Genomic DNA, 24,438 nt, shown 5'->3' with positions numbered 1-24,438 from the left:
TGGGATCGGAGTGCCACCAGTGCAGAGCTTGCTCAGGAATGGCAGCAGGCAGGTGTGAGCGCATCTGCACGCACAGTGAGGCGAAGACTTTTTTTGGGAGATGGCCTGGTGTCAAGAAGGGCAGCAAAGAAGCCACTTGTCTCCAAAAAAAAAAACATCAGGGACATATTGATCTTCTGCAGAAAGTATAGTGAATGGACTGCTGAGGGACTGGGGCAAAGTCATATTCTCCGATGAAGCCCCTTTCCGATTGTTTGGGACATCTGGGAAAAAGGCTTGTCTGGAGAAGAAAAGGTGAGCGCTACCATCAGTCCTGTGTCATGCCAACAGTAAAGCATCCTGACACCATTCATGTGTGGGGTTGCTTCTCATCCAAGGGAGTGGGCTCACTCACAATTCTGCCCAAAAACACAGCCATGAATAAAGAATGGTACCAAAACACCCTCCAACAGCAACTTCTTCCAACAACCCAACAACAGTTTGGTGAAGAACAATGCATTTTCCAGCACGATGGAGCACCGTGCCATAAGGCAAAAGTGATAACTAAGTGGCTCGGGGACCAGAATGTTGAAATTTTGGGTCCATGGCCTGGAAACTCCCCAGATCTTAATCCCATTGAGAACTTGTGGTCAATCCTCAAGAGGCGGGTGGACAAACAAAAACCCACTAATTCTGATAAACTCCAAGAAGTTATTATGAAAGAATGGGTTGCTATCAGTCAGGATTTGGCCCAGAAGTTGATTGAGAGCATGCCCAGTCGAATTGCAGAGGTCCTGAAAAAGAAGGGCCAACACTGCAAATACTGACTCTTTGCATAAATGTCATGTAATTGTCGATAAAAGCCTTTGAAACGTATGAAGTGCTTGTAATTATATTTCAGTACATCTCAGAAACAACTGAAACAAAGATCTAAAAGCAGTTTAGCAGCAAACTTTTTGAAAACTAATATTTATGTAATTCTCAAAACTTTTGGCCACGACTGTAATCAACCAATCACATGGCAGTTGCTTCAATGCATTTAGGGGTGTGGTCCTGGTCAAGACAATCTCCTGAACTCTAAACTGAATGTCAGAATGGGACAGAAAGGTGATTTAAGCAATTTTGAGCGTGGCATGGTTGTTGGTGCCAGACGGGCCGGTCTGAGTATTTCACAATCTGCTCAGTTACTGGGATTTTCATGCACAACCATTTCTAGGGTTTACAAAGAATGGTGTGAAAAGGGAAAAACATCCAGTATGCGGCAGTCCTGTGGGCGAAAATGCCTTGTTGATGCTAGAGGTCAGTGGAGAATGGGCCGACCGATTCAATCTGATAGAAGAGCAACTTTGACTGAAATAACCACTCGTTACAACCGAGGTATGCAGCAAAGCATTTGTGAAGCCACAACACGCACAACCTTGAGGCGGATGGGCTACAACAGTAGAAGACCCCAACCGGGTACCACTCATCTCCACTACAAATAGGAAAAAGAGGCTACAATTTGCACGAGCTCTCCAAAATTGGACAGTTGAAGACTGGAAAAATGTTGCCTGGTCTGATGAGTCTCGATTTCTGTTGAGACATTCAGATGGTAGAGTCAGAATTTGGCGTAAACAGAATGAGAACATGGATCCATCATGCCTTGTTACCACTGTGCAGGCTGGTGGTGGTGGTGTTTAAATGCCACGGCCTACCTGAGCATTGTTTCTGACCATGTCCATCCCTTTATGACCACCATGTACCCATCCTCTGATGGCTACTTCCACAAGGATAATGCACCATGTCACAAAGCGGGAATCATTTTAAATTTGGTTTCTTGAACATGACAATGAGTTCACTGTACTAAAATGGCCCTCACAGTCACCAGATCTCAACCCAATAGAGCATCTTTGGGGTGTGGTGGAAAGGGAGCTTCGTGCCCTGGATGTGCATCCCACAAATCTCCATCAACTGCAAGATGCTATCCTATCAATATGGGCCAACATTTCTAAAGAATGCTTTCAGCACCTTGTTGAATCAATGCCACGTAGAATTAAGGCAGTTCTGAAGGCGAAAGGGGGTCAAACACAGTATTAGTATGGTGTTCCTAATAATCCTTTAGGTGAGTGTATATACATACAAAAACATAAATGCAATATAAACACCTAAAAAAATTATTTACATCCAGAATGTTTGAAAGTGTCAAGCATTTAATTATATATTTATACTATTTAATAAAACTTTATTAATATTCATAATAATAACAACAACAACAACAATAATAATAATGTTCTTTCTAAAGAAAAAAGTAAATTGTCATGACTGCTACTGTGAGGAGCGAGGAGATGGAGTAAAAACAACATGAGATTATTTAATAATTCAATTTACAGGGAAAACTGGGCATGCACGAGACACACAGAGCACCAATAGACGAATAACATCAGCCGAGGGACAATAGAACAGGAAACTTTTAAATATCCAACTAAATGAGGAGAAGATGAGACACCTGAAATCAATGAAACAATCAGAACAGGAACAAAAAGGTAACCAAATATAGGCATGTCACACACGAGGAAAAACTAGGTCAATAGGAGCACATGGGGAGCAAAACAGAAAGTCCATATTACTGATATATTGCCCCCCTCCCGGAAGGTGCGTCCTCACGCTGAAGAAACAACAGAAGGAAGAATGGTTAGGAACTTGGGAGGAAGCTCAGGAGGAGGACGGACACCCGGGAGGGGGGCGGCAGACAAAGTTCAGGGAGGTGACGAAGGAGGGAGGAGTCAGGGCGGACCAGACAGAGACAGGAGGGACTTGGAGCAGGCGGTTCCAGGTGGGCGTGCATGCATTTGTGAGCCTCCAAGCTCCGCGGGCTTAACTTGGGAACAGGAGCCCTCTCTGGTCTAAACTCAGGAACAGGAGCCCTCTCTGAGCTAATTCTAATTTGTTGAGATAGTGAATTGGTGGGTTTTGGTTAAATGTGAGTCAAAATCATCACAATTAGAAGAACCAAAGAAAAGTGAAAAAAAGTGAAAGTCGTGACATTTGCCAAGTATGGTAACCCATACTCAGAATTGGTGCTCAGCATTTAACCCATCCAAGTGCAAACACACAGCAGTGAGAAGTGAACACACACCTGGAGCAGTGGGCAGCTATATCCAGTGCCCGGGGAGCAACTGGGGGTTCAGTGCCTTGGCTCAAGGGCACTTCAGCAGTGGGTATTGAGGGTGGAAGAGAGCGCTGTTCATTCACTCCCTACCCACCTACAACTCCTGCCAGCACCGAGACTCGAACCTGCGACCTTCGGGTTACAAGTCCAACTCTTTAACCATTAGGCCACAGCTGCCACGCTTAACCCTTGTGCATTGTTCAAATTCACTACCCTTTCGTTATGTTCGGGATGAAAACATAAACTCAATTAAACTGCTGTAAAAATGTATCAGATAAATATTTTTTTTCAATTTTTTTTGCATATATCTATTAATCAACCTCAGGCACGTAGTTCTGAGAGCCGAGGTGCATATTTGGATTTTTTCAGAAACATCAAGGTAAGTGCACAAAGGTCTCTCTCACACACTCTCTTTCTTTCTCTCTCTCGCTCTCACACACACTATAATTTGTTGTTATACTCCATATAACTCCATATACAAGCCAGAAACTAAGCCTTTTTTTGCACAGGCCTATTTAAAGGTTTAATGGTCCCACCTAGTGATCAACTGTAAAAATAACAAATTTTACCTCTTCCCAAAAGGGAAAACCACAAACAATCAAGAATGCATGAATGCACCATTTTATGGTGTCATGCCTTTGCAATCAAAAAATGTCATTATAATGGAAGTCAATGGGGCAAAAACAGCCACAAACCATAAACGAGGGAGAAAAAATTAAAATCTAATGCTGCACAAAAACTAACAATGCATCAAAGCCAATGTTGTCACTAATCTTTGACATGCCCAAGACTGTGATAAAAGGTAAAAAAAATATCCAGTCCACAATCACTTTTTATATTGAAAATATGTCATTTTGTGTGTTTTTTTTCCCCAAATCAGTGACATCATTTATGAACTTGGTAATTAAAGAGTTAAAATCTTGGATTTTTTTAAAACATTTGGTAGTTTTGATCAGGACTGAGGTTGATTAATAGATTTAGGCAAAAAAAAAAAATTAGAAAAAAAAAATTATCTGATACATTTTTACAGCAGTTTAATTTAGTAGATGTTTTCATCCACGAACATAACGAAAGGGTAGTGAATTTGCCCACAGTGTATTTTTGAGTTTTTGAAAATTTTCAAAGCATTTTCCCAAAATATGTGTAGAAATAAGATTTGTCACCAAAAATCATTCCATTAGCTGAAACACAGGGAAAGTTGTGGCCAAAATAAGACTCAACTTTACCCCCTAGTGGACGAAAACGTCCCCAACAACGCATAAGGGTTAAAGACTTAAACTACTTCAGTCTGTGTGCATTGAATTTATTTAATACACAAGTTTCACAATTTGAGTTGAATTACTGAAATAAATTAACTTTTCCACAACATTCTAATTTATTGAGATGCACCTGTATATAGCCTAGGTCAGTGGCCCTTGGCTTGGTGTCATTGGAAGAATTCGGCCCCCAGCGAAAACTAATTAAGGAACCCTGTTGTGAATGATTAGATAAATAAAAGTACAAAATGTTTTTAATTTTAAAACTTTGCCATTTACTAATGTGTTGTTCAAGTTTTGGTGTCTCTTTACAATTAAGGTATCATTAGTTAATATTAGTAAATGTTGAAATTAAAAATACAAAAAAAACTTGTATTTATCACATGATTTCTTGGGTGTGCCTAATTAAGGTGATCACCTGTGTCTATTTAAAGTTGACATTTTTCATTGATATTGTGCCTGATGAAGACCTGAGGGTCGAAACATTGCTTGAATAAATTCTTCTGGAGCAGTAATTTTCAGTGTGGAGACTTCACACTTCTTTAAATGTTGAAATCAACATTAAATAACAATGAGCAATACATTTGTTACAATATGCATTAATCTTTGATACTGTTAAAAAACAACAACTGTTCTTTGTTAGTTCATGTTCGCTCTGATCCATTAAATAATGTCAACAGGCACAACTTTTGATCTTAAAAATGTATTAGTAAATGTTGAAATTAACTAGGTTAATATATTAACTACATTTAACTAAGGTTAATATCAAGTATTTGGCATGTTAGTTCATGTTGAGTAGGTAGCTAATGTTAACAAATGAAATCTTATTGTAAAGTGTCACCTGAGTGTTTGTTTATACGTGTTAAATTTTAGTTTCTAAGTATAAATAAATGCAAGGGTAATTTCGCTAAATGTTGTTCTATATATAAATACTTTCTGTATAACTTTTTTTTTGCTGTAATTGCATAGTTTTGCAAATAAATTGTTGTGTAAATAAGTTTTTCTCATGCCAACTTAATCAAGTGAGTTCTTTACTTCAAAAATGCATTCATCACAATCAGATGTTTATATATTTATAATTACAATGAAAGTAAACATTTTGGCTGCGTATCAATTTTAAATGAACTATTAGTGAACAATAAAGTAGATATTAAAAATTAACCCGGGCCACGTCCAGCATGATATACACTTGTGTGGGGACGATTCCGGCTCAGATGCGGCAGTGTCGGCTCACTAACAGCCGCCTCCCTCAGAAAGTTCGCTTTGGTCAGCTGTTTCGAACTGCCAAAACAAACTTTGTTTCGGCCTGATTTTTTTCTAAATGACAACATATCAGTTCGTTCTTCAGTTTCGTTTGAAGTATATCGGGGCCTTTACGCCAAAATTATTTTTTTTTTTTTATGTCACAGGTGTTCGAAAACACGGGCACCTCAACACCCCACATATTCTAGCAATTCAAACTTGGATTGCAGTCTGTTCATTATCAAAATAAAATACAGTCAACCAAACATATAAAAGGTTACACTGGTCAGTTTAAATAGACTGTAGTATACCGGTCCACTCTGCTGTTATGCCAAAGACGTTTTTGCTCATGTGAAGAGGATCTTTTCCGTATATATGTGAATGTGTTTAAAGTACAAGCCTAGTTTACATTATAAATAATAGTTTAACATTAAAATACATTGCGAATATGGAAACATTTGGATTTGTACTGAATGAGACGTGAGCAATAACCTCCAAATAAATCCAACAAAACCCTCGCTCCATCCTCGTCTGCACGCATGCACTGTCACAATCTAATGCATCTTTAAATGCCGGATTTTTAAAAACCAATAGGCCGGAATGCAAAAATTAAAAATCTGGTATTTTCTGCAACAGGATCCAGCAGGATCCAATTGAGTACTGGTCATAATAATCACATAAAAATGTTTAAATGTTAACAACAGTGTGTTTTGCTGCAGCAGCGCCGATGGAAGCAGTTCACTGATTGTGCAGCGCAGCCACATGCGCCACAATTACATTTCTAATCATTTTATTTTAAATGCCATAATGTCAGTTGAAAACAATCGCAATTGTGTTTAAAAATACAACAACGAGGACCACGAAACCATTTAAAGAGGCACGTTAAGCAGTCTCCGTGACGGGATAGGAAACAGTCAACAAAGTAAAATGATCTCTGACGTACGGCGCACTCTCTTAATTTTATCAAATGATCATAATCACGTCTATTAATTTTATAATCCTGCTACTAGCATTTTATTCAGACTAAAACCCTTTCAATTCGGGTAAGAAATCTTTTTTTTTTTTTTTTTTTTAAATGGCTTTTGCATATCCAGTCATACAGGTGACTGCGTGCCGCTGCAATAGACGCATTTTGCAGCATTGCAACAAGGTTAACAATTAATCGACTAATTGATTATTAATTTAAATGACGTTGAAATGATCGAAAATTGACAACCCTAGTTCCTCAGGAGATCTATAGTGTACTGTCTGATGCGATACTGTAGCTGACGGCTGCATGGTTATAATTTTATCCCTAATAGTTTGATTTTGGAAGTATAGTAGTTCATAAAATCATTACTGTTAGGCTCCTATGAAATATCAATACATGTTGATGCTTTATTTTTCATTAACTTAGCCACTATATTGAATAAATATCTGGGTTTGTTTTCTTCTAAAAGAGAAGAAAATATTCAGATCTAGCGGTTTTTAATGCTTTTCTGTAGGAGAAGGTACCTTCCTGCCATGCAATATGGAATACCTCTAGTTTTGATTTCATCCAGTCGAGTGCAATGAGCGTAAGTGTGCTCATTATACCACTGTGTCAGACTATTTTTCTTAATCTTTCTTAAGCTTAGAGGCGCATCCGTAGCTAAAATGTTAGAAAACATTTTTCTGAGCTATTTGATATGCTGAGGAATTGAGATAAGTCAGGAAGATTACTTACAAAGCAGTCTTTTGTGGCATTTTCATAAGGGATATAACAAACGCTGGGCACGACGTCCACCTCTGGCTCAAAACCAGCCAAACACGAAAGCATATCTGAATTTAGCAGTTCCGTACTGCTAAAACACTGACACTGAACAATAATCACACCGGTGTGACTGAACACGTTAAAGTGCTACTTTACATTCAAAACTCTGATCACATGTAAACGGCTTCTCTCCAGTGTGAATCTTCATGTGTTTTTTAAGGTTTCCTTTTTTAGTGAAGCTCTTTCCACAATGTTGGCAGGTGAAAGGTTTCTCTCCAGTATGAATCCTCATGTGGGCATTGAGGTGTTGTTTGTGTGTAAAACTTTTTCCACATTGAGAACATGTGTAAGGTTTCTCTCCACTGTGAATTCTCATGTGGTATTTAAGGTTTGATTTTCGAATGAAGTTCTTTCCACACAGTTTGCAGGTGAAAGGCTTCTCTCCAGAATGAACTTTCATGTGGTCTCCAAGGTTTCCTTTGTGAGCGAAACTCTGCCCACATTGTTGGCAGGTGAAAGGTTTCTCTCCAGTATGAATTCTCTTGTGGTCATCGAGGTGGTGTTTATGTTTAAAACTTTTTCCACATTGAGAACATATGAAAGGCTTCTCTCCACTGTGAATTCTCATGTGGTATTTAAGGTTTGATTTTCGAATGAAGTTCTTTCCACACAGTTTGCAGGTGAAAGGTTTCTCTCCAGTGTGAACACTCATGTGATCTCCAAGGTTTCCTTTGTGAGCGAAACTCTTTCCACACTGTTGGCAGGTGAAAGGTTTCTCTCCAGTATGAATTCTCTTGTGGTCATCGAGGTGGTGTTTATGTTTAAAACTTTTTCCACATTGAGGGCATGTGTAAGGCTTCTCTCCACTGTGAATTCTCATGTGGGTTTTAAGGTTTGTTTTTTTAATGAAACTCTTTCCACACTGTTGGCAGGTGAAAGGTTTCTCTCCAGTGTGAACTCTCATGTGAACTTCAAGATTTCCTTTTCTGGTGAAACCTTTCCCGCACTGTTGGCAGGTGAAATAACTTCTATTTGCTGTCTTTTGAATCTTTTCAGTATGCAAGCAAATAATTGATTTTTCTCCAGTCATGAAATCATATTTCTCATGTTGAACACTGAGTTCTTGACTCTCCTCTTTCAGTGTCATCAGGTCTAATGCAAAAAAGACAAATACAGATTAAAACTATTTTTTAATGGCACAAAGAACAAACATCAAAACCAACAACACATAGATTTTATACACACTAAGCTATTAAAGGAGGTGTTAAATGTGATTAGGGCTGCTCGATTATGGCAAAAATCATAATCACGATTATTTTGGTCAATATTGTGATAACGATTATTTAACACTATCATGAGGGGGCCATATGACCAAAACTTTATATGAGTGATTTATATGAAGAAAGTGATACATATCAAATATGTATTTTCTGTAAATAAGGTTGCCATGCCATCTACATTGTAGAGACCAGCGGAATTTCAAACAAACAAAAAGTCCTCAAAATTACTGAAAATAATTAAACTGTCAGGAATAAAAAAAGCAAAGGACAAATACAATAGAATAAAAAGATACAAGTGAAACAAACTGTACTTTAATGTTTAAGAATTAAACTTTTGTTTCTTGAAGCTACAAAAACCCTTCATTCAAGAGCAGTGTTTGATTTTGAATTTGTCTTTTGTTGTTTCAATAATAAGCACACAGAGTTGCAGCAGGAAATAGCCCACTGTCATTTTAAGAGCCGCAGGGATCCAAATTATGGTTACATGCATATTTTCATTCTCAACTCTTTACGTTCATTTATTACATGACCAACGAAGGAATACATGAATAATTACCAATCGCAGCATTTTTACAAATTTTTGCATGTATTTGACTGTTTAGGTGCGCACCTTGAGCTAAAAGATGACTTTACATGTCCGCGTTCTGTTCTGTCTCTCAGCGCTTATCTCTTCCTGAGGAGCAGGACAAGTTCTCTTTCACGCTTTTAAAAACATGAATAAATATATTTTGATAAATCAAGCTGGTCCCATTTTGCAAATGTCATGTTACATGATTTTACTGATTTGCACGGGAAATTGGGCTTTTATGGAGGAACGAAAGCACACCGCTGCAAAAGGGGGCGGAATGGGGTGCAATAATCATTTTATCTCGATTATTGTATTTTCATAATCGTTGGAGGCCAAAATCAAAACCGTTTTTTAGATTAATTGCACAGCCCTAAATATGATCTTAAAATTTCTTCCCATTATTCAAAGTGATGATGTTAAAAAAAAAGAGCAAAGTTTATTGTGCAATCTTAGTTGCATGTTTAATGGTAATGGTTCATGGGATCTCAACCAAAGTCCTTATAAGATAAGTCTTGGCAAGGTGGCAACCCTAACACAATGCGATCCGCTCCATGTCAAATACAACATTTTAAATAACAAAACTCATGAAATTCTTCTAAAATATCATTCCTTTCTGTAGAGTTGGGCATTTTAATCAGCATCAAATTAGTGACTTCAGCTTTGAGAATGAAAACCAACCTGTTTGTTCCTCAGTATCTTCATGTTTGACTCTGAATGTTTCTTCAATCTTCATGTCTTTACGCTCCTCTTTAATAAACAACATCTTTGTTTGTTCCTCAGTATCTTCATGTTTGATTATGAATGTTTCTTGAATCTTCATGTCTTCACTCTCCTCTTTAATAAACTCCATCTTTGTTTGTTCCTCAGTATCTTCATGTTTGTCTCTGAATGTTTCTTCAATCTTCATGTATTTACTCTCCACTTTAATTAATGCCATCTTTATAATAGTGTCACATGGATCTGTAAGAGATGCATCACAGATTCCTCAAGTTATCAATAAAACAGATCTTCTGTTTTATATAAGCAAGTGTGAAGTGCTCTCAATTCCCTATTAACTACAGATCATTTGTGATATGTAATGGCAGTCAGGAGGTGTTGCAGTTTATCAGTCCAAAAGAAGTGAAATAAAGCGCATCCATCCATAATAAAAAAAGTGCCTCACACGGCTCCATGGGGTGAACAAACATGTCCTGTAGCGAATTGATGCGTTTTTGTAAGAAAAATATCCATATTCAAAACAATCAATTTAATCTAGCTTGCGTCAACAGTTGTACACAGCTCCAGGAGAATGGCGTAAGATGTCGGCGTTGCGCATGCGCCGGTGAGTCTCATGAAAACCAACGTTTGTAAACAGGATCAAAGGGAGCAAAGTTTCCTTACTTAAGCAAAGGAAAACCAGTCTCCTCTTGGCTTATATCATAATCATCTGACATTCTTCTTTACAAATCCTTGTTGTGTACTTCTAATTCATGACTGTTGTTTTGTTTTGATCTCTCCCCTGTGCTTCCGCATTTGTCACTTCTGAGTGGCGCATGCGCAAAGCTGACCTCATACGTCATTCGCCCGGAACTGCTTCCGTGTGTAACAGTGAGCGCAAGCTAGATTAAAGTGATTATTACATTTTAAATATGGTTAATTTTCTTACAAAAATGCCTCTATTCACTACAGGAAACCTTTGTTCACCCTCCGCAGACGTGTGAGGCACTTTTTATTATGGATGGATGCGCTTTATTTAAATTTTTTTGGACTGATGCACTGCAACACCGTTGACGGCCATTTAACAGCTTGGAAGATAAAAGACCATTTTTAATTCAACTCCAAATGGATTCATCTGAAAGAAGAAAGTCATATACATCTAGGATGCCTTGAGGGTGAGTAAATAATGGGCTAATTTTCATTTTTGGCTTAACTAACTCTTTAATGTGTTCGTAACCTTGCCAAATGTATTCTTGTTGTAGTTTGGTTTGTAGTTCTGAGTCTCTGGCCTGTATCAGGGAAGGCGGCAACAGACACTACCGTTTGGAGCCTGTGGCCCACTACAGGGGAGACGGCGACCGATACCTCCCTTCTTCCAAGATGGCGTCGTGTCCACACACAGCGACTTCTCTCTCTCTCCCATCAGAACGGTGTTTTCGTGTTTTTTTTTCTTGTGAGTCACAGTGTTTTTGTACGTCTTCATCACGTCTACCTGTCTTAAAGCACACATACAGTCGTGAGTTTCTGCTGGATGTCGGCAGACAACATTTTTAGAGTTAAACTCCGCGCACGTGGAAGAGCTGCGGGACCTCGGTCTGCTCCAGAGGCCTACACCATCACCGACCCCCATTACTGCATCTCGACCACAGCGGAGGCGCCACAAGCGGCGTGAGAGGAAGCGGAAGAGGGATAAGCGCGGAGGTATCTGGGTAACCTAGCTAACCCACACAAGCCATCTATCCCCACCATCGTACTGGCTAACGAACGCTCTTTGGACAATAAACTGGACTACATCCGATTACTACGCTCAACTCAGAGAACTGTAAGAGACTGTTGTGTTTTTGTGTTCACGGAAACATGGCTTAGCAACAGCGTTCCAGATGGCGCTATTCAGCTCGATCAGCTGACATGCTATCAAGCGGACAGAGCTCTCGTCGCGGGAGGTAAAACCCGCGGCGGCGGGCTTTGTGTTTACATCAATGACGCATGGTGCCGCAATGGTGTTGTGGTCTGCAAACACTGCTCACCCCTGGTGGAGTTTATGATTATTAAGTCCTGGCCGTTCTATCTACTGAGGGAATAAACAGCCATACTGCTCATTGCTGTATACATTCCTCCGAACTCATCATAGCTGGGGATTTCAGCCATGCAGACTTAAAGAGTGTGTTCCCAAAAATACACCAACACATTTACTTTCCAACACGAGGTAATAACATTTTAGACTTTGTTTACCTACTCAGAGAGGAGCTTACAAGACCCTCCCCCACCTTGGTGCCTCAGACCACATCACTGTCATGCTAATGCCTGCATACAGACTGCTCGTTAAAGTGGCCAAACCAGTTCACAAACAAATACAAGTGTGGACGGAAGGGTCGTCAGAGGCTCTTCAAGACTGTTTTGACACCACTGACTGGAATACGTTTAAGCAAGCTGCCACATACAATAACACCACAGACCTCCAAGAGTACTCAGAGACTGTGACTGCCTACATCACCAAGTGTATTGATGATGTCGGCAGACAACATTTTTAGAGTTAAACTCCGCGCACGTGGAAGAGCTGCGGGACCTCGGTCTGCTCCAGAGGCCTACACCATCACCGTCACCATTACGGACTACCAAGTGTTTTGATGATGTAACAGTCACAAAGACCATCACTGTCCGGGCCAACCAAAAGCCGTGGATGACAGGGGAGGTCTACAGACTCCTGAAGACGCGGAACGCTGCATTCAGAGCTGGAGATGAGGTGGGCCTGAGGACAGCTAGGGCCAACCTGTCCCGCGGCATCAGAGAGGCTAAGAGACAGTACACCAGGAGGATAGCCCATCATTTCAGTGACAGCAGAGACACTCGGAGCCTGTGGCAGGGGATACAGACCATTACGGACTACAAGCCCCCACTGCGAACCTGTGACAGCACCATCTCCCTGCTGAACGAGCTGAACGCCTTCTTCGCTCGCTTTGAGGCACAAAACAGCTCCACTGCATAGAAGATTCCATCTCCTCCCGGTGACCAGGTGATGACGCTGACCCCAGACAGCGTGAGGAGATCCTTCAGCAGGATCAATGCACGCAAAGCTCCGGGTCCTGACAACATTCCTGGGCGTGTACTGAGAGACTGTGCAGCAGAACTTACTGATGTCTTCACAGACATTTTCAACATCTCGCTTAGTCAGGCTGTTGTTCCCAAAAGCTTCAAAGCTACCACCATCATTCCAGTCCCATCGAAGCCATCTCCATTTTGCTTCAATGACTACCGTCCAGTTTCACTTACTCCTATTCTCATGAAGTATTTTGAATGGCTAGTCATGCACCACATTAAGTCTGCCCGTCCCCCCTCCCTGGACTCCTTCCAGTTTGAATATCGGTCCAACCGCTCGACCGATGATGCCATCGCAACTGCCCTCCACTCAGCACTCACAGATATAGACAAAAAGGACTCATATGTCAGAATGCTGTTCATAGACTTCAGTTCTGAGTCTCTAGACCAGAGAAACAAAGCGGATCGACCAAGTTCTGAGTCTCTAGTCCAGAGAGGCAGAAGACACACAGACATCTGCAACAAGGTTAAGCTCTGGTGAGCAAACCTTCACTTCAAGGTACTTTTGCTTGCATGTTCCAGGCTAAGGACCTTCTGCACCTACTCCGGGCTACATCTGCGTGTTCCAGATTTTAGGACCCTTTGGTGCTCCAGAAGATCATCATCCTCCAGCGCTTCGTGTTCAAGACTGCTGAATCGGATTCCTGCTCCTTTCCCCACTGCATTGTTACCAGCACAAACAGTGGATGAAGTCATTGCCACCAGACTGCTCACTCGACCACAGAGAACGTAACTATTTCACTTATCCAAACCATAAATTAACACTGATTAAAAAGTGATTATAGAAATCATATTAATTCTTACAAAATTACTTATGCATAAAGCTAAATTTATACCTTTTTATTCATACCAAACTGCAAACAACTGGAGATAAATATTATAATATTGGAGAAAATGGACTAAACATGGAGAGGGAGAAGAAATGTCTTGCACGCAATGCATGAAAATGAGTTAATAAGACATTATTAGATCGTGCAGGGATCATGTTTGTGACCAATATTATTAGAGGCAATGCCATATCGCCAGAAATGGAATTAAGCACTACATTAACATATTTGGCAACTGGAAAAATGCAACTATGCAGCAGCGATGATTTGAGTCTGTCACAACCATCTATAAACAAAGTGATCACACAAACAATTACAGCACTTTCAGAAATTTATTTTGTTGATGTTAATTTCCTATAAAATGCGTAAAGTATGCCAGGTTATTTTGTTTAAGCCCTGAGTTTTTGAGCTGGGGGCGTGTCAGTGAAAACTGATATAGGCTAGATGTGTATCATCCGTTTTGACAGAAAATTTGTTGAAATGAATAAAATGGTTGTTTTTGTAATGTAAAATAAAATTATACAAGTGAAACATACAAAATATTATATTATTGCATAATTAACAATCACGCACCATCTGTCAAATCATAATCATTAAAATATGATTCAGTTTACATCCCCTTTATAAACTGAAGAAAAGCAGACAAAAGCAAAAACACAATACACATTCTTTATCATTTCGTAGATGTAGAGTTTAAAAAAGCGTTTAATTTTATGTAGTAAATTTAAATTGCCATCTTGTTCTGACCAAAGTGACCTCAATGCACCAGACATTGTAATTAGGACTTGTCAACTTGAAAGTACAAACGTCCCAGGAAGACTCCCAGATAGCACACGTACGTCTGCAAGATGTCTGTAAAATCTTGATCTGGAAAGCATCTGTTGTGTACAAATTTCTGACAGACATCTATAAGATGACAGTTTTACATACACTCTAAATCATAAACATCTTAAAGACATCTAATAGACTTCTATTTGACATCTGATAGGAGACATTCTATAGACGTTTTGCAGATGAGAAAACACTCTAAAAAAAACACACAACAACAACAACAAAAAAAACTTCTTCCAGATGTAGACGTCAAATAGACGTCTCTATGATTTACATGTTGTATCAGGGACTTGAACGCAGAAGTAGGAAAGTCAATCAAATTGCTCGGAACAAATATTTTGATTGAATGAACATTTCTTGGTTCTACGCTACTTTCCAACCAGATGCTTAGCTTTGGTTCTCAGAAATTTAAAGTACTTGTGATGTTATAATACAACAATGGGTAAATCTGATTAAAGACAGACAAATTCAACCAAATAAATTTAATTGTTTTATATATTTATTTTAAAAAGTATCAAAAATAAAAATAAATTTGGCCCCAAACGAGCCAACTGAACATCGGTGCCATTTGTTCAGGTCAGTTATGAACAATAGGGTGCTGCAAATATTTGAATGGCTCCTCCCGTTTAAGTGGCCCCACCCCCTAATCTCCCTCTAAACTTTTGCTTTAACTTGGAAGCCCTGAAAATGTTTCTTAAGACAATCACCTATTGCACCTTTAAGACACCCCAAAATGAAAGTTATGTTATTAATTAATCACCCTCATGTTGTTCCAAACCTTCGGTCATCATCGCAACACAAATTAAGATATTTCTGATCAATTCAGAAAGCTCTCTGACCCTCTCACAGACAGCAAGATACTACCACGATCAAGGCACAGAAACGTTTCAAGGACATCGGCAATATAGTCCATGTGACATCAGTGGTTCAACCATAATTTTACGAAGCTACGAAAATACTTTTTGTGCATTGATTTATTATGTATCATTAAAACTCGTTTTTGCCTGTCCGTTGGTGTCGCATATCCGCCACGTTTGTAGTTTTTAAGCACTTTTTATGCGTGTTTGTAGTTCTAATCGAATCTCCGTACACCGGGCAATATTACCTGTTAAGAGTGTGCACTTTGAATTTTAATCTCAAGTAGCAGACCATCCGGGAATCTTCGGCACACTTTTCAACGTACTATGATTTGGGACATACTAATTCTATTTTTGAACGCTACTTAGGACGGATAGTATGTGAATTGGAGGCAGCAAAAGTAATCAGCGTTGTTTACGTTCAGCACGCACGCGCGCGCTTTTTACTGAACGTAAATGAGTTGTATTGATTTAAACACTTTAAAGTTTAAACATTTGATTAAAAGCACTCACCTTTCTTCAGCCAAATCACAGAAGTAGGAGCGCAGCGCAGCGTTATGACGTCACACCGCCACACCAAAATAAAAGTCTTTTCTTTTCCCTCTCGATTTATTAAACCTTTTACATGTTTTATGGATTTAAATTTAATTCTAAAATAATTTTAAAATGCCGTAAAACAAGGAAAAACTTTAACAAATCTACATTTGTGTATATAAAACTTTGCTACAATCAACATATTATTGCACGTAAATTCGATCTTCTTGTTTTGCATAAATACCAAATTTAACAATGTAATAGTCAAATGCAGGCAAATTAAATTTTTTCGTCTTTAATCACTCATACAATCTGACCCAAAAGGATCTAACAATAGTACAACTGTAAACTCTTTAACTGTAAACAGTTAAACTCATTCTAAGAAATTCATTACATGGGTAAATGTCAGGAAGAGGAACATGTTCTTTTGTAATTAGTGCTCTCAAAACCTTATTATTACATTTAACATCCAAAAACTTGTAATTGTCAATAAACAAATCAACCAATGTAGGTATTACAGAAGAATACTGAAATATACATTTAATTAAATTCCTCAAAGCTACACGAATAGCTTTGACAACTAAAGAAAATTGTCTATATGAACAACCGAATTACATTATCTTGAAATGATCATAAGTTAATATATTACTATCTTCATCCAATAAATGGATTACATTCCAAACTCCTTTGTCAAAACAGTCTTTATGTAAAATACACTTGTTATTCCAACTTATGTGGAGTAAAATTATGCTTGTACAACATTTTCCAATATACTAACACCTGCACATGAAAATAAGATAACTTAGGCAGTTTTGATGGGTCAAAATCACATCTTAAAAGAAAAGAAATTCCTCCAACTCTTTGGAAAAGATGAAAAGGAATACTAAACCATAAAGATTGTTCATCTCTAACAAACATCTGTAACCATCTTAACTTAACTCCGTTCATTACTCCAAACTCAATAACATTCAACCCTCCTTCCTCCGTTAACTTTACCATATCACTTTTTCGAATCAAATGTTGCTTATTATTCCAAATAAAATCATAATGAATTTGGTTTATTTGCTTAATCCAACTGTCTGGTACCACTTATGAATACTGTATATAAAGTAAATAAATTAATTAAAGGCCATCTTTCAATTTAATTGTATAACTTAATTTATACAGAATCTTGTATGAAAATGTCAATTTAAAAAGACATACATAAGAATACATATGTTTTTCAACACCCACAGACAGAAATTAAGAAAAAAGTGTACCTATTCTAAGCTACGCTCCAAAAAACGTAACGTAACGTATGACGTAACGACAGGCAAACATAGGCGCTGCCGCCCTGGTTCTCAGTGTGGGTTTACGAGAGGTAGTAACAGAAAAGAGAGATTGTCGTTATCCTTATTATAGTTACAGTAGGTTTGAGTTGCCACAATGGTGAATTTTTGTGTTTGTTTTGGATGCAACAACTCCAACTTGTCTGGCCATCGGGTCCACCGATTTCCAAACAAGAAACACAAAGATTTCCGTGCTTGGATACGTTTCGTCCAGGCAAAGAGAAGCAATTTCGCTGCCTCCTCGTTGACAAGACACACGGTGATATGTGAAAAACACTTCACACCGGACAGCTACAACCAAGGAGATCTTATTGGATTTTGACGAAAAGAGTGGGTTAGGCTGGCAAATGGAGCTGTGCCATCGGTGCATGCAAGTCCACCAGCAAAATCTGGCGGGAGTGAAGAGTCTAACGTTAACGTTAGCACTAGCAGAGAATCTACGCGTCGAAAACGAGAGCTTTGCACAGTAAGTCTTATAATACCTTATAAAAAATTGTTGCATCGAAATGTAGCTCTGCATGTAATTTGCAAATGTATTTTTCTTGACGTTATAATGGATTAGGCTTGGCATGACTTTGAGAAGTTAACGTTAGCACGATGAAGGCACGAAAGCCCGCCTAGCTGCTAGCTGCCATCAGCTTACTCTTGTTACACCCCGTGAGGCTGCACATGAGCCTCCTGACACTTGTTTTATTGAGCTTATAAGACAGGGTTCCAGACTGCGACCATTTTCTGAGAATGTGCGAGTTAAAATTTTATGTGGTCGCATTTGTGCGAGTGCATGGTCATGTAGCCTTCTAACGTTACTCGGTTAAATTCACACATGAATTTTCCTGCATTGAACTTGTTTTAGCGCCCGCCAAAGTGATTTTTTTTGTCCCGCCAAAGTCTTATTTGATTGGTGAGTAATGTAGATCAACTGCTGCGCTTGTGACAGGGCGCATGTTTAACTGAGCAGAGAAAGAGAGCCGGTCGCTCGCGCGCACTCTTTCTCTTCGGAGCCAGGTGAAAGTGTAAACAAGACTTCACCGTCTCCAAAACGCATCCAAGTAATGCTTTACAATATTAGTTTTCTTAGTTACATCGAAGTTGCCTTGGTTTTCTTTGACTAATTAAAGTTGGTATCAACAGGGCACATGCGAGGGAATGCAGCTCGGGACTACTTTGAAAAGATTAGCAGTCTTTTAAATAATGCATGAATGGGGGATTTTCATGAAAGGACTACATTTTTTAAAGTTTAAAGTTGTGATTTTGGTCTGTTTTCAGATTTTGGGAGAGAGTGCTGCCAGCAAAGACGGGGCGGGTGCAACTGCCACTTCAGATCCTGAAGATGATGGAGATGGAGACATCTCTACAATGGACCCTGAGCCAGAAGTGGTCCATCGTGGATCACAGTGCAACATAAGATGTTTACATCGTTCATTAGGTAGTTAGCTTATATCTAGCATTCACCATAAATGCCATATACAATTACAAAAAAGGATTACATGTCAAAAATTTTCATGTAATTTACACTTTCCAGACAGTAAACATTAAAAATTATGAACTTCATAATGTTAGAAAAAGATATTTTGTACTGGGTTGCATTAGATATTGCATGTGTTGTTACCAATGAATGTACAATGGTGAACAATTATTAAGATGAATCTCTTTCATCTAGCTGTTCAGGTAAAGCCTCAGATGGTGGATGTGGGGACTCAAACCGAAAGATCAACTCCACTGGCCAGTCCTGAACAAAGTGATGATGAATGGTAATTTTCTGATATCATCAACTATTCTGGTGATATGTCATGGGAGGAGATGTTGAGCGAGTCCTCTGAGGAGGAACCAGAAGAGCTGGAATCTCTCAGTGACCCAAAGTAAAAACCTTTTTATTAATGGAAACTGTTTCTGATTGTGTATCAAAAAATGTCATAGTCAGAATTAATGTTTTTTCCGTTTCTTGTTTTCAGTGCTGTTGACAAGTTCATTGTTTGCCAGAGGCAGTTGCTGTCCTTGTTCACGGTTTGCCCTGCATGCTGTGGGGAAACCCAGGGACACATAATGCACCCGGAAGGAACTTTCATAAAAGTCAAGCAGGTAATGTCTTATTTGTCAGCTGTCTGTGAGGAGCTGAATTATAGTCTGTGAATGTACAGTATGTATATTAATTATTTGTGTCTTAACTACACAGGTATTTCACTGCCTCATCTTAAAGCTGCTTGAGTATTGAATCTTCTCTCATCTTTCAGGCCTGCGGAACTTGTGGTTATGAGCGTTACTGGCAAAACCAAGAGAAGGTGCATCGAAACATGCCTGCCTGCAACCTTTTACTCGGCGGTGCCATCCACTTCTCAGGTTGCATGGCTACTCAGACAATCAGGATGCTGAAGCTGTTTGGACTGCAGTGCATTTCACTGCATTGGGTTAGCTTTGGAGACCTAATGTTCTATCTACTTATCTCCTACAGACTTCTCTTGGTGGCCCTACATTTCAATAGTAATGGCAACAGAGATGTAGCTCGAACCAGTGAGGGTGAGGCACGCTATGCCGTTCGCTACCCGCGGTTTCGGAAAGGTGGCTGGGTAGTCCACCCCATCAAGGAGAAACCATCTTACGGTTAGTAGTTTCACTTAGTTTTTCAATATCTTTATGTGAATCTATCTTTTTATGTGAGTCAACCACGTTACTAAACGTGTTCTAAACATTTCTCTCCTCAAGGATACGCAACAAATCTTATGGTCTCTCTGGTAGAGGAATACTGCAAGTCACCACAGGCCCTACAAGAAAGCAGTGCTGTCTTGTCCTCTGCTGCACCGCCCCCCCTCACCTCTTCCCTCCAGAAGGTTTCCAAGGATGAGGCAGTCAGTCTCCATCTCGCACGACACTCACGTTTTAACATGTAATAAAAGATACATTTTACCAGTACAGTTTGTTTCACTATTGATTTATTAATCGTCTTCCAAGCGGGGCCACTGGAAACCTTTGTATGTTTGTCCCTCCTCTGCAAACTGCCTCCTCATTGCTGATACAACACATGATGGTATGGCTTTCCTAATGTTCCTGCCTAGTATTCCGTTGCCCAGCGGACAACCTGCCTGTATGCTGTGTATTGGAACTGCCTGTGGTGGAGATTGGGACATAATTACATACGATCATACCATGTTTTCATAGTAAACAATTCCAATGATAAATATTGCATGTCCTGTTGGCTGATATTCTACTGTACTACACAACACCAAAGTTGTTTTTATAGTAAGTATATGGAAACCACTGAGTTTAAAAACCTGCTTAACAGGATTTACTATTTTGGTGTAGAAGAGCTGGTTCTTTAAATTGCAGTGTGAAATAATTTTTTCTCAAAACATACTCTGGTCTGCTGGCTTGGAGAGGGCCATGCTCCTGTCTGAAGTTCATGTATGCTATCTGCAGCACAAAAGGATTCAGATTCAGGATGCTTCAAACCCTGGATGGAGTGTGAGGCAGGTAATGTCTTCTGAGGGATCTAGGTTCTGGACAAGGGACCAATAGGCATCGACCTCTCTACAGCACACACTCTCCACTGCTGATGGCATAGCCTCACATCTACCACACAAGCACCTGTTAAACAAAATGTGCTAAGATAAACTCACTCTCCTTCCCTCCTTGTAGCTCTAGTGGTTGGTGTAAGACCTTGTAAGAAACGACATGTAGACTACTTACTTCCTAAAGCTTAGGTAAATATGCACTGTAAAAAGACACAACCCCTGCACAGTATAGGCTGTCAATTAGATGCATTTATCTGCATGCCTTACACCCAGTATCCCTCCACGTGACAATAAAAGATCCTTGTAACAATGACTGTATTTACATGAACAGCATATTCCCGTCCTAACCGGAACACTAGCTGCTTTCATACACTAACTCCGCAGTACATGCAAGCTCATTTACATAATGTCCGTCGGAAATACTAAGAGGGGAGTAGTATAACAGCTGGCTAAGTTCGGATGCCAGCTGGCTGGTTATGTTGTTCAGATATACGACCAAAACGCTTGACATCTGCAGAGGCAGAACATGCAGACACCTAGGTCTGAAAGCAGTTACTGATTAAAAATCAGTTAGCAATTTCTACAATTTTCACGATAAACTATGTTGTGCAGAAATGCACAGCATTTCCATCCCTGTCCAGACTAGCTGACCGTCACAGATGTAAGCTATAGCCTACAGCATTCATTTAAAGTCTGAGATCTAAATTAAACATTTTAAGACACATGTTGCTGGCATAGATGGTGACAATCTACATGGATGCTTGAAAAACAACAAAGTCGACAGCAATATTGCTAAATATGATTTATTAAAGATACTGCAATGTGATAAACATGGAGACAACGTTAGCCACAATTAGCTATAGCCTTTGGTCACTCACCAAGACACTTGCCCAATTCTCCACCGATTCTCCTCACACCACAACTCTATCTCTCTCCTCTGTCCATTTACCCTTCCCCTTAACTCTGCCTGACCCCTCTCTCGCCTAGGCGGCTCATAATTATACGGCAATGGCCCATCGTAAGAGTTGACATTAACCCCTACTGCAACCTCTTCACTGTCTGACTCCATTACGAAGAGATGAGATTTACCGGCCGTTGCGTCACTTCCGATTAGAGCGTTTTTGACAGCGGAAGTAATTTTACTCACAATTTCTTTTAAAAAACTTTTTAAATGCACATTTATGATTAATTTCTTCACGCAAATCGAGTTCCTACACTATTTATCTACACGTTCATTCACAGGGATCTTCAACTTGAAAGATGGGCTTTAATAAAAAGACTGAAACAGAAGACCACCTTGTGTCTCGGGGAGAGTGATAGAGCTTTCTGTTTCCATCGGCTGAAACAGCCAACATACTTAATTCCACAACAGTTATGTACTTGTGCACATTGTGAATGGTTGAGTTGCTATAATCCCAGCAGAGCACCTAACATCTTGAGTAGTATCAACCATTGTTTACATTTGTTTAACTTGCTCAATTCTAAACAGCTGTGTTGATCGGACTTCACGCTGGAAGGATGCAAAGGATGTTAAAGCTTTGCAAAAGCTAACTATTTTTTTGTTTGCAAAGGACAATAACAAACGATGTTTGTCTTGGTTTCAGCTAATGGCAATACATAATGCCACAATGTAAGCACAATGCCACAGCACACTGGTGTGAAAAACATCAAATCTACAAAATATATCTGAATAATTAATTTTTAGCATCGATTTTAATTAAAATATATTATAATTTTTTTTTCTATACAACTGGTAAAAGGTGTGTAACATGCGTCTGGGGTTTTCTCATCCCAGATTTAAAGGCAATGTCATGTGTAGTAAAGTTAGGCCAAGTTATAGACACATTCAGAGGTGTAGTCATCATTTCAGAAGTGAGGGGGACAGGGATCAAATGTAATAATACAATATTTTTTTCGGTGTAATCGACAGGTTTTATTTTTTATTTTCTCTTACTTTTGATTGGCTAAGAAGTTAAATAGCCTACACTGCTGGACAATAACCAATAATTTGTATTCTATAATATTTTTTTCCTGTATTTTTCCCCCCTTTGTATCACAAGATAAGGCAGAAAACATATTTAATAGTTTCCATACTTGTAACGTGGTGTTTGGGTTTTGTTCCTTGTCTTTTATTTTGATATTTTGCCTTGTCATGGTTCCTGTCCAGTCATGTGATTTCCTTTGCCCTCATGTTATCCTGCTACTGGTTCTTTGGTTCATGTGTCATGCTCTCATTGGTCGTCTTAGTCATGTGTCTGGTTTCTCATTGGTTGGTTTGTATCATGTGACCCTTATTGTTTGATATAAATAGCCCTCATGTTGCCTTTGTTCTTTGTCGAGTATTGAACTGTGTAACCTGCTGTTATTGAGTTTGTGTTTCTATTCATGCCAAGTCAAGTCTATTCAAGTCAAGTCCTTGTTTGTATTTTGGATTATTTTGAAAAAAACTGCGCTTGGGTTCATCACAATTTATATCCTTTTTTATTACCTTTAGATGACCATATACCATATATTTCATATATTTGTCTTTCATTCTTTCATTGTCCTTTCATCAGTCACAACGTTTCTGTTTTTATTCAGCATAGCTACAGTAATAGCTGGATACCTTTGTCCATATTAGGGATTTCCTGGCACGCCATTCGTTATTACTTAGATGAGTGTTTTTTGTACTTTCTGCACAAGCGCGCCCTCCGGCTCAATTCATTGAGTATGAATGAAACATACACTGCATAACCCTGTTTGTTCACCCAAAAATGAAAATTCTGTCATTTATTACTCACCCTCATGTCATTCCAAACCTGTAAGACCTCGGTTCATCTTCAAATACAAATTAAACATGTGGTTGACTGTTTTTTTCTAGGCTTGATTGTGTTTATGGGGTGCAGTCTAAAAAAAAACACATTATTTTTCACATAATTTACCTTTATACCACACCACTCTGTCCCTTCTCTCATAAAATCCTCAATTATTTCCTGTTTTTATGAAGCCCCTCCCTCAGAAATACACAATGGGCTCGGATTGGTTAGCTATGCTCAGTGTGTTGTGATTGGCTATGTGCTGAGGTTGTATTGTAAACAATGGTGTCGTCTATATTGCTTATCAGTTTGAGCCCAATTGAGAAGCAGAGAATAGTGCAAGTGTCCTTACACGATCAACGTTCAGTAACGTAGCAAGGAGATCAGTAAACTGTATTGTTACGAAGCTACAAGAATACTTTTTGTGCACCAAAAAACAAAAACAACTTTATTTAACAAGTCATCTCCTCCACCCTGGTGCCATTTTGGAGAGTATCCACTGAACGCAAACAGTGTATGCTGTTCGGATACGTTGTTTTCGTTCAAATCAAATTGTACGTACAATGTAGAAAATGTATCCGGAAAAAGGGCATCACTTGTCATAAACAAACTGTATATAAATGTACAACTAAACAGAGACGCAGACATCGCCAGAATGAAAGGGGGAGAAAAGAATCAAATTAATCATTTAGCTAAATGCATCTGAATAATTTGGAAATGTCCGTCAAATCCCTACCAAAAACATTACCCAGGTAACAAACAG

At 39.1% G+C, this 24,438-nt stretch overlaps 1 protein-coding gene and 1 long non-coding RNA gene across 3 annotated transcripts; one reads left to right on the top strand and one right to left on the bottom strand.

Annotated features, from left to right (window-relative positions):
* Window positions 1-4,456: 4,456 nt before the first annotated feature.
* Window positions 4,457-16,093, bottom strand: LOC122137189 (gastrula zinc finger protein XlCGF57.1-like). Of its 2 annotated transcripts, none has more exons than XM_042722939.1 (3): window positions 16,026-16,093; window positions 9,884-10,165; window positions 4,457-8,509 (listed from the first exon to the last, which is right to left on the bottom strand). In XM_042722939.1, the coding sequence occupies exons 2-3, from the start codon at window positions 10,140-10,142 to the stop codon at window positions 7,497-7,499; spliced, it is 1,272 nt and encodes a 423-aa protein (XP_042578873.1). In that variant the 5' UTR covers window positions 10,143-10,165; window positions 16,026-16,093; the 3' UTR covers window positions 4,457-7,496. The 2 variants fall into 2 exon arrangements, with proteins under 2 accessions (XP_042578873.1, XP_042578871.1); XM_042722937.1 differs by lacking the exon at window positions 16,026-16,093 and adding an exon at window positions 11,120-11,721.
* On the top strand, window positions 13,090-19,168 carry LOC122137216. The gene is made up of 3 exons (XR_006154702.1): window positions 13,090-13,726; window positions 18,641-18,800; window positions 19,035-19,168. It is a non-coding gene; the product is annotated as an uncharacterized LOC122137216 (long non-coding RNA).
* The last annotated feature ends 5,270 nt before the right edge of the window (window positions 19,169-24,438 follow it).

Source organism: Cyprinus carpio, chromosome B4 (assembly GCF_018340385.1).
Source record: "Cyprinus carpio isolate SPL01 chromosome B4, ASM1834038v1, whole genome shotgun sequence".
In the NCBI taxonomy this organism is placed as follows: Eukaryota; Metazoa; Chordata; class Actinopteri; order Cypriniformes; family Cyprinidae; genus Cyprinus; species Cyprinus carpio.
This window is presented reverse-complemented; position numbering and strand designations above follow the sequence as displayed.

Coding starts and splice junctions, on each gene's coding strand:
- LOC122137189 (XM_042722939.1), bottom strand. CDS start 10,142: ATGGCATTAATTAAAGTGGAGAGTAAATACATGAAGATTGAAGAAACA. Junction 8,510..9,883: donor AGATACTGAGGAACAAACAG/GTTGGTTTTCAT, acceptor TTTTTGCATTAG/ACCTGATGACACTGAAAGAG.